The sequence below is a fragment of the Macaca mulatta genome, chromosome 10 (assembly GCF_049350105.2).
Source record: "Macaca mulatta isolate MMU2019108-1 chromosome 10, T2T-MMU8v2.0, whole genome shotgun sequence".
In the NCBI taxonomy this organism is placed as follows: Eukaryota; Metazoa; Chordata; class Mammalia; order Primates; family Cercopithecidae; genus Macaca; species Macaca mulatta.
In genome coordinates this window covers 95,319,289-95,335,298 of record NC_133415.1, presented here as the reverse complement: position 1 = coordinate 95,335,298, position 16,010 = coordinate 95,319,289, and the positions used below count along the sequence as shown (strand labels likewise).

The 16,010-nt window shown below is 43.6% G+C and overlaps 1 protein-coding gene across 3 annotated transcripts in view; it reads left to right on the top strand.

The window, feature by feature from the left end:
- Positions 1–16,010, top strand: part of PTPRT (protein tyrosine phosphatase receptor type T) — a 1,118,573-nt gene that overhangs the window by 708,664 nt on the left and 393,899 nt on the right. For all 3 annotated transcript variants that reach the window (XM_028828430.2, XM_077949122.1, XM_028828427.2), the window contains exon 8: positions 14,080–14,376. In XM_028828430.2, the coding sequence (XP_028684263.1) occupies positions 14,080–14,376 (297 nt within the window). The remainder of the gene's footprint in view (positions 1–14,079; positions 14,377–16,010) is intronic.

Here is a 16,010-nt window from a genome sequence, read left to right as displayed (position 1 = left end):
AGCAGGAAACTGCCTATATCTTACGGCTTTAGCGGAATCTTCTGGCTCTCCACACACCTGACTCAAAGTCTTTCCTCCCTCAGGGGACCAAGCCTGTACTATGTGAAGGAGTATTGGCTGGTCATGTTAACCAAAACATACACATCTGTTGATCTGATAATTTATCTTTCAGTAAATATTCACTTACCTCTGCTACTCCCACCCTTTCTAACTGTGGGACGAGTGGCTCCATTGATGTTGGGCTTGCCTGTGTAACTTGCTCTGTCAATATGGTATTAGCAAGCTTGACATGAGGGAGGCCTTAAGAGCTCCTACATGGGTTGGCGTGGCTCTGGTGCATTCATCATGGAAAGAACTTCCTCTGAGGGGCTACCGCTCCTTCAACCTGGTTTGTAAAATAAACATACATCAGGCAGACCTGGGCACACCTCATAGCCTGGAGCCATGCCCAGCTGGTCCACACCAGGAGATTATACAAGCAGATGTATGAGCTTAAGAATAAATGCCTGTTGCTGTAAACCGGTGGCTTTGGGGGTGATTTGCTATACAGCACTATGGTGACAATATCCCACTAACAATGCATGCATATAATGTTATTTAAACCCTACAAGAAATGTAGTAGGTATGTATAATTATAAAACCAGGGTTCAGGAAGGGTAAAAGTATTTTTTCAATGTCACACAGTTCATAAATAAGTTTTGATGGGCAAGAGAGAGAAAATATGAAAACATCAAGTATCTGAGCAAGACTATTTGCAGATGGAGGAAGATGGAAAGTGGAAAAGGCATCAAGGCTTATGACACTTAAGGAGAGCTCATATTTTGCAGAGGCCATCCTTAGAAGGCTAAGTCAAAGCTGAAAGTCAAGGAGGAAGAGTAGTGATCATTTCTGAGATTCTGATACGAAGAATTATCATTTGGTGGCTTATGTAAAAGCCTATGCTAGGATTGTGTCTCACAATGTCATGGCCAAGCATCAGCCCCTATTAGAGGGGTCAGTCAGGAAACAGAACATGTGCATTTTAACCCCTCATCTTTTCTGAGAGGTGCTTAATAAGGTCAGCAGGTACGTCACAAATGAGTGAGGCAGTCAGTCAGATAAAGTGTCTTCTAGCTACTGTTCTACTGTGATCCCTGTTCTACTGGGTTCCCTTCTTATTTGCCACAAATTAACAGATAGACAGCTTTGTTTTTGTCAATTGCGTTTTTCATTGCCTAGGTAAGTCTCAAATGAGATTCGATAGAAAATAAGACTTCCTCAACTGACAGTGGTTTTCATTTGAAAATGTTCCTTCAGTTTAATGACACTCTTGTACATTTCAAAGAGTAAAGCTTTGGACATCATAAAAAAGCTTGGTAGGCGTTTTTGGGGCTGCTGACACAGCAGGGCTTTTCAAGGTCCAGCAGTCCTGAGTAGTGTCTGTAGATTAATGTGATTCCTTGGGAGATCAAGAATGTCCTGGGATGGGGGAGTTGTCAGCTATGAGCAGCCTCAGCTTTGAAAAGCCCTGGATCTGAATATGAAAAGCCAAATTCTCCAACTGGAAAAAAGGTAGTGCTTCTAGAAGAGAGGCCATCAGAGTCCAATTAGGAAATATTACTTTTGTTTGTTTTTACATAGTCTAGAAACAATTTGATTTACACATGGCTTCTTAGGCAGTGATGGCAAATTAGCTACGCTGAGATTTTTCTAATTTCAGTGCCCTGTTGTTCACAGCCAGGACAAGTAAAGTATTCAGAATGTTTAATACCTCACCCGGGCCCAGTGCTAGGTGGCTTTTGACCATCAGTAATGTTTTGGGTTTTATTCTTTCTCCAGCTTTTCTTCTTTTCCTTTTTTTTCTTTAAATGAATAAGGCAACTTGCCATGAATCAAGTGGGAACTGAAATGAAACCAACCCAGATGTTATGGGTTTGACTTCTCCTTTTCTTCCCCCCAAATCTTTTTTCCTTTCTCTGCAGACCGAAACCATGTAATTTCAAAATTGCTTCTCTTTTCCCAACCCGATTTTCCCTAGGGCAAAAGTAATTTTTAAACATTCCAAAGTCTCTATCTTCAGGCTGCATCTTTGGCCTGTGTCCATTTAATTCTTGCCAGTATTTGAGCACCTGAGCAGTTGACATGGCCGTAGACACACAGCTGACCACCCCGCTCCCTGGCTCAGCCACAGTCCAGGGGACTGCATCTGGATGGGGCAGAGAGGGAAGATCAAGGTCTGAGACAGAGCTGGGAAGCAGAATGTGGCAGCTAGGACATCACATTTGTGGACATGAGGAGCCCGGGCTGTGTGGAATACTGGGAGACAAAGATGGGAACGTGGAATATTGAGGAAGTTTAGGCAGTGGGGTCCTGCATCAGTCAAGGTCTGTTTTGGAGATAAATCATGACACTTAGACAGAATTGCCTATATAGAATTGTTAACTATCCTGGTTTTCAAACTGTGCTGAGACAGTGTAAGACACCATTATTAACTCACAAGAGCACCAGTAGTACCAGTATCGTGGAAAACATGGCATCATCTGTCAGACACGCTACAAACGACTACTTGAAGGGGCCAACAGTTTCAACATGAGATTGGGCTACTTTCCTTCTGATGTCATATCTTGGCAAAACTGGGCTTCTGGCAATTGCCATGATGAAATGCAAGTTGTGTGCCAAAATCAACATGGAACAGGCAACGAAAGTGGCAGTGTCTGTCTAATCTGAATCCTCAGTTTGAGAAATTGTGTAATGCTCAACAGATACATGCATCCTATTAGGAAGTAATTGTAGTTAAGAAAGACAAAAAAATAACTTTATTTTGATTTGTGTGTACCGTATTCTCAAACCACTTCTTATTTGTTAGGATGCAAATACTTATTAAATTGTTTGGAACAACTAATACATGAAACTGTTGGGTATTTTTTATTTTTTTATTTTTGGCTTAGGATCTGTGGGTGGGGGGGGGGACAAAACAATTACCAAAACACCAAGGGCACTGTGAACCTCTGGTTAACTGTATATAAAGAATTGCCTAGAAAATGGAAAACATTAAAAGAGAACATGAAAACATTAGACTAAGGTGGCAACTGTGGGAAGCAGCTACTGCCAGGGTTGAAAAGAACAAAAAGAGGCTGGTGCTGGTGTCTCTGAGGTGATGCAATGAGGCTGGCTCTGCAAGTGTTGGGGAAACTGCAAGCTACGTCCAAACACTGTGACAGAATGAACAGGCTACCTGGATACCTGATGCTGAAGTCTCCGCATCCTCCAGCCCCGCAGGCTTCCTCTATCGCCCCCTATGGGCAGATACTAGCATGCGGCCAGAGAGTAGAGCACATGTGTTTTGTGCCATCCTAGCCTTAGCACTGTAAAGCAAGATACAGAGGGATGTTTGGAGCCAAAGACAGTGGCTGAGTAACTGGCTGAAGGCCGTTGGGCTGCAGTTTTTGTGCTTGCTGTGGGCCCGAGGGCCATGACTCCGGTCAATAGGCTGCTTTGTGAATCTGGGTTATATCTGACTCTGGGTTCCCCCTCCGTACTCCAAACTGACTGGAGGACCTATGGGATAAGGCTGTTGGACTAGCCCTGATTGGACCCAATTTTACATTCATCTGAGTGGGATGGGATGGGACACATACCCAACTGGGTGAGAGAAGCTTTTGAGCGATGGCTTTCTTGGAAGAACTGATGTTTAAAGGAAGGGCTAAAGAATGAGTGGAGGCTGGACATGATGGCTCACACCTGTAATCCCAGTACTTTGGGAGGCCAAGGCGGGTAGATCACTTGAGTTCAGGAGTTCGAGACCAGCCTGGCCAATGTGGTGAAACCCCGTCTCTACTAAAAATACAAAAATTAGCCGAGCATGGTGGCATGCCTGTAATCCCAGATATTTGGGAGGCAGAGGCAGGCGAATTGCTTGAACCTGTGAAGTGGAGGTTGCAGTGAGCCAAGATCACGCCACTGCACTCCAGCCTGGGTGACAGAGCGAGACTGTCTCAAAAACAAAAAAGAATGAGTGGAAACTGGGTGAGAAGTGAGAATAGGGAGGGAAGAGTGACACCTTTCAGTCCAAATGTCACCTCTTCAGTCATCTTCCCTGACTACCATATGTAGCTTGCCATTTTTATGCAATTGATCCCTTATGTTTCCTTCAAAACACTTTTTATTTGCATTATCATCATATTATAGCATCTGTATTTCCTTCAAAAACTTGCAATTTGGTTAGCTCATATGTTTGGCTGCCATGATGGTTGTTTTAGTCTGTTTTTCTCCACAGATTTAGCTGAAAGGAGGCAGGAATTATGTCTATTTTTGTTAACACTATGTCCCCCAAAACTAGCTCGCCACCCTATAGATGCTCAAAAAATATTTCGAGCTAAGCCATGGGAAACAAAAGTAAAAACTTTAGGGTAAATGAAGAAGAAAGATCAGGAAAGATCAAAGAGCTGATGCCAAGGCCTCAAATCAAAGAAGTAAAATTGTAGACATAAGCCTTTCTCAACCTTCCAGTCTCTCTTCCCTGCTTGATTTTTCTCCACAGCACTTACTATTGTCTGATGTGTTACATACTTTTCTGATTTATCTAATATATTATTTAATCTCCTACCCCTACTAGAATATACACACCATAAGGGCAGAGAGGGTTTTCGCCTGTTTGGTTAACTCCTACACCCAGTAGAGTTCTTAGCACACGGTAGAAACTCAAAATACAAAACAAATGACTCCGTCCAGTGCTTTACTTTTGGCAAAGAACACTCTTATCATACTGTTAAAACTGCCCTAGTTGTTATCCTCATTTTCTTCTTAGGGATGGTAGGAGGACCAATGTGTAACACCCAGACTGGCCTAGCACATCACTGTATAGGGTGTGCATGTGTGGGGATTCCTGCTCTTGTGGACTGTCCACTCAAGCATGGCAATCTCCATGGCCATTAGCCTCCTTGTTCTTGTCTCTCAGACTTTAAATGTGCTGCCTCCTTTATCTGGGCCTTAACCTTCCCACTCCCTTTTCCCCCTCTCTCGTCCCCTCCTATACACACCCTTCCCCTTTACCTGGTTAAATCCTATCCATCCTTTGCCCAAGACTCCTTTTTCAGGAAAGAATTATTGGCATCTAGACTAAATGTTACATTGTTGGTAATTTATCTCAAATATTTAAGCTTACACAGTGGGGTGTGATGGGTAAATTGTATTGGTCAAGCTATATATATATACACACACACACACATATATATATACATATATATACACATACACACATATATGTGTGTGTATATATATATATAGTTTTTTCTTTTAGAGACACGGTCTTGCTCTGTCTCCCAGGCTGAGGCAGGAGGACCACTTGAGGCCAGGATTTCAAGACCAGCTTGAGCAGCTGGTGAGAGGCTTGTCTCTCAAAAAAAAGAAAAAAATTAAATTAAATTAACCAGATGTGGTGAGTGCACGCCTATTTTCCCAGCTATGCTGATGCCATATCTTGATCAACAACCTCCATTTTGCTAATTAGCAAACTAAATATTAGAAATTGATTGCTGTAATTGAAATCAAGAACCTGTGGACTAGCATAATAAATGTTACAAGTAAATTCTAATTGGTGAAATGAAAACCAAAATGGTTTTAAAATACTCTCCAGAAGTACATAATAAAGAATAATCCTGTAAGACCTCTAGTCTTCGACCTTAGGGATGGTGTCAAAACCTTGATTCCTAAACAGTACTGTGTTAGCTATGAGATTAGGAGGATTACTGGCTGCCTAAGTGACAATCATAGTCATTTATTTTACCTCCATAACAAGAGTAAGCGTGCTATAGCCTAAGGTTCTAGCTTTTTGTAAATAAACATTTATTGAAACTCAGCCACACACCTATTTTGTGTACGTGTTGTCTATGGCTACCTTTGCACTATAATAGCAAAGATGGAAAGATGCAACAGAGACTGTCTAATCTGCAAAGGTGCAAAACCTTAAATATTCACTGGCCCTTTAAAAAAAAAAAAAAAAAAAAAAGCTCTCTAACTTCTGCCTTAGAGTATTGTTGTACTTGCCTCGAATGAACCTTTCATGAAAAATAGTAACTAATTCATCTATTGCTGGGACTTCATGAACTTTATGAAATAGATTGTTTGAGCTGTTTTGTGCCCATTTGCTAATAAATGCTTGTATAATGTGTCCATCTGTGTAGTAGAATTTGGCCTGAGGCTTGCTTTTATTATCATCTGATAATGCAGTTGTTGGGGAATCGTTAACCCTCACTCACCTTAAATTTCTTTGATGGCTTTGGTTTCTATGAAAAAGAATGTCAGGGTTGTACATGAGTCATCATCAAATTGGCTTAGATGAGTTTCAATGCTGTACTGTGTCTATTGTCCAGAAGCCCAATACTTTCCCTGCAAAAGACTCATCAAGCTTCATTATATCATCCTTCAAGGTATTGCATCCCCCTAGCATGAGTTTCACAAAGGCAAGAAAGTGTCCCATTCAACTACAACCCTAATGCCTGGCCCATCTCAGAGGTTCAGGATATATATGTAGAATGGAAGGAGTAGATACAGCAATAACTGCAAGGGCATTAATGGAAGCTTTCTAACACTAAACTATAGTTGGTTAAAAGAATGAGTCCAGTAGTCATCTAGACTCACAACCAGGTCAGAGATCCACAGAAACCTCCACAACCCCTGTTTGTCTCAGTGGCTGTTCTGTCTCACCTCCCACTCTGAGTTTGAGGGAATGCAACTGTGTCTAGTACCATCCAAGACTCTGGAATATATTGTCTTCTTAATTCACCTCATAGCCCTAAGAGTCAAGGAGTATCATCTATGTTTCCTACATGAGAAAATAAGGCACAGACACAGGTAGGGTAAATGATGTGCTTAGGTTCAGGTGATCACGGAACCAATGTTATTTTCCCCATGTCATGATGCCTCCATGCTCAGTGAGTAGTTTTCAATTAAGAAATGAGACAATCAACATGTGAATGGGTTACCTTCTCTGTGGCGTTGCTATAGGAGGGTAGCAACCGAGTTGCCTTCTTGCAAGGTGACATGCTCCAGCTTCAGGTGATTCTAGTCATCAACACAGGTAGGATCTAGTGCTTCTATATTGTGGAATTACCAGCATCTCCAAATGAAGCTCCTGGATTCCTATCCTTGCTTACATTTATAAGATATCTATGGTAATACAGGCTGAATATCCCTTATCTGAAATGATTGGAACCAGAAATGTTTCAGATTTTGGAAGATTTGCGTTATACTTACCAGTTGAACATCTCTAATATTGAAAATCTGAAATTTGAAGTATTCCCATGAGCATTTCCTTTGAGCATCATGCTGGCACTCAAAAAGTTTCAGATTTTGGAATATTTCAGATTGCAGACTTTTGGATTGGGAATAGTGAACCAGTATTCAACAAATTCTTGTCCACCAAACATCTACAATAAATTAGAAGAGGTGGTGGAAAATAAGCAAGAGAGTGGGTTTGGATAATGCGGGAAAGAAGATGGATTTTATTTTTGTTCCCCTTACCTTTTTATTCCCTTCGCATATCATTTCCATGCAGAAAGTGCAAATTAATGGTCACATTGAACTATCTGTCAACGTATTTCTGCTCTTGCAGTATCAAATTATGTTGGCAATAATGTTTCCAGCTGCCTAGGACTCCATTGCAATTTAATTTGAAAAGAACTCAAATTGCATCTCCAAATGGATAAAAAATTAATTTTACATACAAGCTATACACCTCCACATTTTCAGCCCCATGCCCCAAATTATCTCAATTTAGGTTCAACTTTGAACAGTACATATGCTCCAGCCAACTCCACATGCAAAGATGAATACATAGCAAATTCATGAATTGAAAATCTGTTTTGCTGCTTGTTTTTTAATAAGATGTTCTGCCTTGATTAAAGTCATTAGAAGATTCTACAGCTATTGCCTTTGACAGCAGGGATGGAGGCTGAGTCCATACAGAGAAAACAAAGGAGCCAATTCTGACTTAACCACATGATTACCCTTAACAGATGGGTTGTAAAGAGATCCTGATTGAACCCTCTGCTTATTGCTTTTCCCCTGCCCTGTATTAGCACCTAAATGTGGGTGGTTTGGTCTTCAGCCATCACTACTTTCTAGATTTATTCATTTATGTACTTATTCATTCATTTATTCAGCAGCTATACATTGTAGTTATAAAATGAGGAGATCTAGGGGCTCACAGTTGGGCAGTGGAGGTGAACATGAACCAAACATATAAACAATAACCCTGAAGCCTGATAAGAGCTATGGGAGACATATGATAGCATGTTAAGGAAAAAAGGTCATTGAGGCATTAATTATGAGCAAGGGAGACTGTTAGAGAAAGTCACAAGTGAAGGGTGGCATTGGAGCTGGGCCTTGAAAATACTGAATGAGGATTTGTTGGTGGCATCCCAAGCAGAGGAAATAGCTGGGCAAAAGCGTGGAGGTGTGAAGGTATTTGTAATCCCTTGCTTTGCTTTAAGAATATGGGATTTGAGAAGTGAGAAGTGGAAAATGACTCAGGGGCATTTGGGGGCAGGAAGGTACCTGTTGCAGGGTGGGCTCAGGTATTAGGATGAAAATGTACTTCAGGATGGATGTGGTGCTTTAGTAAGAGCTGATGTAGAAAGAGGAGCAGGGTTCAGAGGTGAGGAGCACCACCCTGCCTTCCTGAGGCAGCAGTAAGAATGGAGAAGCTTCTGAAAACCTGAGTGGGTCAGTCACACATGTATACACACAAGCCTGTCCCTAACAGGTGCATAATCACAGGATCTGGGGTAAGAATAAAATTGTCAGCACGTGGTCCCTTCCCCCTTCTCCTTTCACCCAACCACATCTGTTCCCCATAAGGGCCCCATGTATGGTTGTGCACAGCAACCTCAGTCCTCAGGTGCAAGTTCTGTCCACTTTCCCCAGACAGCCATCCTTTGGCCATCCTTGGACCAAGGGCCACTCACAGGAAGGACAGACCAAGGGAAGAGACCCTGAAATTGAGTGTAGGGCCTCTGGGCAGGGAATTCTAGGGTATCATATATGTGGAGCCTGGACCAGAAGGGAGAGGACAGAACCAGGTCCTTTGGCCAGCCCATTGATCCCCTGATCCCTTGCTCTGAGAAGAGGGTGCAGTCTGAAGTGGGCCAAAGTGGCTTTCTAAAGTACAGGGCATAGGACAAGGCCACTGTTGTCTAGTCTTAAGAGCATACAGAAAGTGCACCCAGAGGTAGAGCCACTTTGATTTTCTATCAGAAGATGGTTTTCCAGCTTCCCAGATAAGCCACACTCTCTTCCCATTGTTTGCCATCTTCTTGGCCTGTGGGCTGTTACTCAAGAAGGTCATACGGACAGAGCTTTATCTGGAGGCAGAAACCATAGGCTGTAGGCTTGGCTGTATTTACACGGGGGATGTAAATTCAACAAACCAATCTCCACTGCACACACAAGGCTTTCTCAGCAATTTCCAACTTGTTTGCACCAACCCGAATGTAAACCCCATGTTCTCCATGTTGCAGGCAATTACCCAGCAGAAGCTGGGTTTGGCAGATGAGGTTTAGAGGGGTCAGACTGAAAGCATGAATGCTTCCATCACACTCTAAAAACTAGTTTCCATTGAATAGGATTTCAGGATATTCTCTTGCTTAAATGCAAAAAAAAAAAAAAAAAAAAAAAAAAAAAAAAAAAAAAAAAAATTACCCTTAAATATCCAAGTGCTAAGGGTAGCACCTAACTCAGTGTTGCTACTTAATAGCCACTGTCTTTCCCTTTCCTGAATGGGAGTTCTCAGATTTACAAAATGCTTTCACCTGCAGGTACCCAATCTCTGGGTTCACCAGAGTCCTTCTCGCCTTTGGAATACAAACTGAGATTTCCCTGAATCTCTGAATTTTCATAGCTAGTAGAACCCCCAAAATCATCTCCCAAGATTTCAGTAACACACATCAGCAAATTTTCCAAGGTTCCTTTGCCTCTGGTCGCTGTGTTCCCATGTGGCATCTTATTAGGCCCAAGGCATGCAGACCTCAGTCCCTTCTAGAACCCATAGGAGATCCAGGCACAACAATCATCTTTGTTGTATTTTGAGGGCCTCGCTGGAGATCTAAAAGTCACTTGAGGAGTGATCCTATTGGGCTTCACCCAATGTTCTGCCATTTTTTCACCCTCACACCTCTCTTATTCTATCCGAGCCCCCAGTGGGTTTATTTTTCTCTTCCACTGGAATCTCAGCATAAGTGATGCTGAGGCCCCAAGGATGCAGCTTCTACCCCACACAAGCTTCCAAAGGCATTTCTCCAAGAAAGGCAATTCTCTCTAAGAGGAGTACCTACTGTTAGTCAAAGGAAATGTTCTCTCTCTTTACAGTTCATCTTATGCTCCTTAACAACCTTCTGAGACTAGTGTAATAATTTCCACTTTATAGATGAGGAGATGGAGGCTCAGCAATGACATGCCCTTGTCCAAGGTCACCCAGATAGTGAGTGCCAGAGTCTGGCTTCAAGCCACAATCTAATCGGCACCACTGTACTTGGGGCCCACTGTGACAGTCAGAGGATGGTTTTCAAGAGGATTGCTCAAGAGGGAACAAGTGGCTTTTCCTGTATCCCAACTTTCCCAGTCTGGAAGAGTCTCTTTGCTGTGTGGCAAGATCACAATATCCTTGTCTTCTTTAAAAAGATGCTCCTGTTTACTCCTTTAAGAGAAGCAGAAATGTGTGTATGTGCATACCTCCAGAGGTGAGCTCCAGGGAGAATGGAGACCGGGGATCAAAAGGCCAGTGGTCAGCTTTGCACTAAATGTGTTTGCGTCACTGCACCACCCTCTCCCGCAGGTCCTAGGTTCCTGAGACCCAAGTCATTTTTGCCTTATACTATTTTGGCTTTCTCACAATATTCTCTTCAAATCTCCCCAGACTTCCGATGCAGGCGACATGCCTCATGTTCATGTTCTTTCCCTGGTCTCAGTCTCCAGTGGCGTCAAGGTGCTGAGAAAACACAGGTTTTCGACTCTGGCAGACCTCAGATCTTATCTGTGCCTCTCACTCTGTAGCTTTAGGCCAATCATTTTGTCTCAAAGAGCTCTGGTTTCCTCTGGGACACAGCTAGTGATGCCTTCCTCCCAGGTAGTGAGATTTCCAAAATAGAGAGTGCCAATGATAACTTACAGAGATTTTTACTTTGCACACTACATGTGGGGTCAGGCAGACAAGTTCAAAACCCCACTTTGTCACCTGCTGGCCCTGCTACTCTGTACAAATTCCCGCACACTTCTGGACCTCTATTCATCTGTAATGTGGGGTGGGCCATCCTTCCTCCTCGGGTCATAAGATGGTTCAGAAGATAGAGCCCAGCACTTGTGGCTACGGCTCCGTCAATGGTGTTTTGTTTTTATAGTTTTGTTTGTGGGTTAAGGCCATAATGACGATCTCAAAAATTATATTTAACATGGGATGTGGTACATTTTAAGATATTCAATAAAATGTGATCTTAATCTTGGGTTTAAATGGGTCTTAAGTGTTCCTCTTCTCCCTGCCTCAGGAGGGAGGTGAGAGCACCATGCGGGTGAGTGTTGTATTGGGGCTTGGCATCAGTTTGGAGAGCAAACCCAGGGGAGGAGTTTGCTCTGAAGAGGCCCTGAACAGGGGCAGTGGCTCCCTGCCAGGAGAGTTCTGGCACCTGGACAAGTAGACAGGCCCCAGCTAGGCAAGGCTGGTGGGGATGCTTGGGGCTTCCCAGGCAAGCCGTTTCTTGCTCTCTCTGTGCCTGTACATCTGCTCTCATTGCAGTCTGTACAACTGTGAAGTGTTTAGCTAGCAGCCGCAACCCCACCCAGTCATAATCCCCAACTACGGGGACCACACTTCACCTTCCGTTCCACAGTAGGCCCTGAGCAACAGCTTGTTCAATGTCACATTCTCAGAGTCACCCATTTGATTTTGGGATGCTGGCTCTGCTTTGCATAAAGGATCTGTGAGCATGAGTAATTGGGCTGTAAGAGTGACCATTAATTCCTCAGTTGATCAGGGGCCAGGGCTGCCCACTATCCTCAACACCCTCACTCCTGCAGCCACGTGGGCACCTCTGTGCTGGCTCACCAGGTTCCCTGACATTCCTGTGGACTATGTTCCTTGGTAAGACTCTGACACAAGTTACAGGACATTTTCCCCAAAGGGACAGATCAACTAGACTCTGACACAAGTTACAGGACATTTTCCCCAAAGGGACAGATCAACTAGACTCTGACACAAGTTACAGGACATTTTCCCCATAGGGACAGATCAACTAGACTCCGACACAAATTACAGGACATTTTCCCCATAGTGACAGATCAACTAGCACCAATAGCACCTCCTCTTTCTTATTGCTGCATTGGTGCAGAGGTAGCCTTACCCCTCAATGCTCTGAGGGAATTGGAGCAATGATGGAACCCTACTCCATCATTTTGCATAAGGGTGCTCCCAGCACTGCCACTCACAAGGCATTCAAGGTAGACACAGCATACGGAGCACTTTTATTATTACTATTACATATATATTATTACTATTACTGCAAAATGAACAACACACCCCGGTTATCATACGTAGAGTGCTTATTAAGTTTGAATTCTAACTGCTTTACAAACATCTCATCGAATTTCCCCTTCCCCCTGCAATGAGGTTAGCTACTATTATTATCATCGTTTTACAAATGAAATAAAAAGTGGACCCAAAGAGGATACATAACTGGGCAAAGTCCTTTAGGGATGAGAAGAGGTACTGATTTAATCTCTAGCCTGTGCCTCACTCCTCCCAGATAAGAAAGTCTGACGCAAGAATTTCTGGGGTATCTATCACATGAGAAGTCATGTTTCTACCATAACAAATGCCTGAGCCAGGAGCCAGGCATGGTGGATGATGCTTGCAATCCCATCACTTTGGGAAGCCAAGGCAGGGTGATCGATTGAGCCCAGGAGTTTGAGACCAGCCTGGGCAACATAGAGAGACCCCATATCTGAAAAGATAAAAATAAAAAAATTAGCCAAGCATGCTGTAGGCCCACCTATGTGTGACGCTGAGGCTAGAGGATCATGATTGCTTGAGCCTAGGAGTTTGAGGCTGGGATGAGCTCTGATCATGCCACTGCACGCCAGCCTAGGAGACAGAGTCAGACTCCCATCTCAAAGAAACAAAACAAGCCACTTCAAAAAACAAATGCCTAAACCTCAACATAAAATGAGCTTTACATGTGAGAGTTTTGAAAAACATCTTGTTTGTTATAACCTGTTTTATATAAGAAAAAAAATCTAATGTGCGTAAAGTATAAACAGAATATTTCTAATAAAATTAGACATGGACAATGTTATGTATGGTGATCTGAGACCAAGATCAATAGTAAGTGTGGAGTGGGAGACAGCATTAGGGTGAGAAGGCATGCTCAGATTTGCTTTTACAATGATGTTCCCAGAGGGGCCACTTAGGAAGAAAGTAGAGAGGAGACAAAGACGGGTGGAAGACTGTTGTAGGAGGTTAGGAAATGATGAACTGTGTTGTCAAGGAAAGGAGAGGAAATCCCAAAGCAGAGTTAATGGGTCACGATGACTGCATGGATAAACTGGGTGTTGCGGGTTGAGGCTGTGACTCAGTTTCCAGCTTGTGCATCTGGATGTTGTTGGCTGAAGAGGAGAGGCTGACCTCCAAGGGAACAGGCTGTGGCTGAATTCAGTATAAGGAGGCAGGTTGGCTCTCAGCAGCCGTCTAAATAAGCATGTCCCAGAAGCGGAGAGTGTACTGTTTGTGGTACCAAGAAGGTTTTCAATGGCATTCTGATGCACCCTTAAGAATTTAACAATTTCACATTTATTTTTATGGTTAACATTTATTGATGACGTTTTCCTTTTATATATTTATACTTTCTATTAGCTGCATGTATTTTAAGACAAGGGAGATTGATTTAAAGAAAAAAGTTCTCTAAATTATATTGCATGTGTCAAAAATCATGATGGCAGTGATTGAATGGTGGAGATATGTTTAGAAAAGCTGTGTTCCCTGTTTTAGCAGAACATGCACCCCAGCTTCCCGATGGTCTCTTTAGAGCCCTTGTTTCTTGCCTGCATGTCTTGCAGATCCGGTGCATGGCCCACAGAACGTGGAAATCGTAGACATCCGAGCCCGGCAGCTGACCCTGCAGTGGGAGCCCTTCGGCTACGCGGTGACCCGCTGCCATAGCTACAACCTCACCGTGCAGTACCAGTACGTGTTCAACCAGCAGCAGTACGAGGCCGAGGAGGTCATCCAGACCTCCTCCCACTACACCCTGCGAGGCCTGCGCCCCTTCATGACCATTCGCCTGCGACTCCTGCTGTCTAACCCCGAGGGCCGAATGGAGAGCGAGGAGCTAGTGGTGCAGACTGAGGAAGACGGTGAGCAAGGGAGGAAAGCTTACATGGGAATGGGGATATTGAATCTGTTCACAAGGCTGTGGCAGTCAGTTATGAGGCTTTTATTTTTCCTACATTTTTAATTCCCTCACACATACTTTTCTTTTCCAAGGTCTTCAGTGAAGGACTATGTAAACGGCATTGCACACCTCCAGGGCGTGCTTTTCCCATCACAGTGACAGCTCTGCCATAGACATGCACTCAGCTTTGGCCCTTTTGTACCCCCATCCCTCTTCTTGCTTTATACCAGTGTATGAGACCATTCTTACCTTGCTATAAAGAAATACCTGCGGCCAGGTGCGGTGGCTCATGCGTGTAATCCCAGCACTTTGGGAGGCCGGAGCGGGTAGATTGCCTGAGCTCAGGAGTTTGAGACCAGCCTGGGTAACATGGTGAAACCCCGTCTCTACTAAAATACAAAACAATTAGCCAGGCATGGCAGCATGTGCCTGTAATCCCAGCTACGCAGGAGGCTGATGCCGGAGAATTGCTTGAACCCAGGAGGCAGAGGTTGCAGTGAGCCAAGATTGTACCACTGCACTCCAGCCTGGGCAACAGAGTGAGATTCTTTCTCTACAAGAAAAACAAACAAACAAATAAACAACAACAAAAAAAAAAACCACCTGAGACTGGGTAATTTATAACGAAAGGAGGTTTAATTGGCTCACAGTTCTGCAGGCTGTTCAGAAAGCATAGCACTGACATAGCTTGGCTTCTGGGGAGGCTGAGGAGCGTTTACTCATGGCGGAAGGCGAAGTAGGAGCAGGCACACCACGTGGCCAAAGCAGGCGCAAGAGAGAGATTGGTGGTACGGTGCCACACACTCAACCAGATCTCTGGGGAATTCACTCACTGGCATGAAGACAGCACCAACCCATGAGGGATCCACTTCCATGATCCAGTCACACCTCCAGCATTGAAGATTACATTCAACGTGAGATTTGGGAGGGCACAGATACCCAAACTGTATCAACCACCTTCTCTGTCCAAGGTTTGACTGCACTGGTGCCTCCAGAAAGAGAAAACATGTATCACGTTGTTTAAACATGTTGAATTTGGAAGTCAGACAATGCTGAATTATGTCAGAATTAAAAACAGAAAATACATATAAAAAGCTTAGCATACACATTGGATGCACCCAGGACTGAATATTCACCTGGCTGGATGACAGTCATCTCAAACTCAAGGTATCTGAAAATGAACTTATCTGCAATTCGATACTGACTTTCCCTGTGTTCCTCAACTCAATGAACTGCACCTAGTAACTCAAGATAGAGACCTGAAAGTCAGCCTGGGAGCCTCCATGTTTCCCTCCCCAACCCACCCCACCTCCATACCCCACAAGTTTCTAATGGGTGTGCTTCCTGCAGTTTATCTTCCTCATGACTTGAGACTCCAAGAACCCAGAGCCACTACTGCTAAAACACAGAACTTTTCCTGCCTCTCTGTCCTTACCCATGCCATTTCTCTTGCTTGGAATGACCTCTCCTCCATGTTTGCAAGGAAACCTCTATTGACCTTTCAAGTCTGCTCAGATGTTACTTCCTCCAGGAAGCTTTCCTTGATTGCCACAGATTGACTTGGATGTTTCTTCCCAGGTTCACTGCAGTTACCTT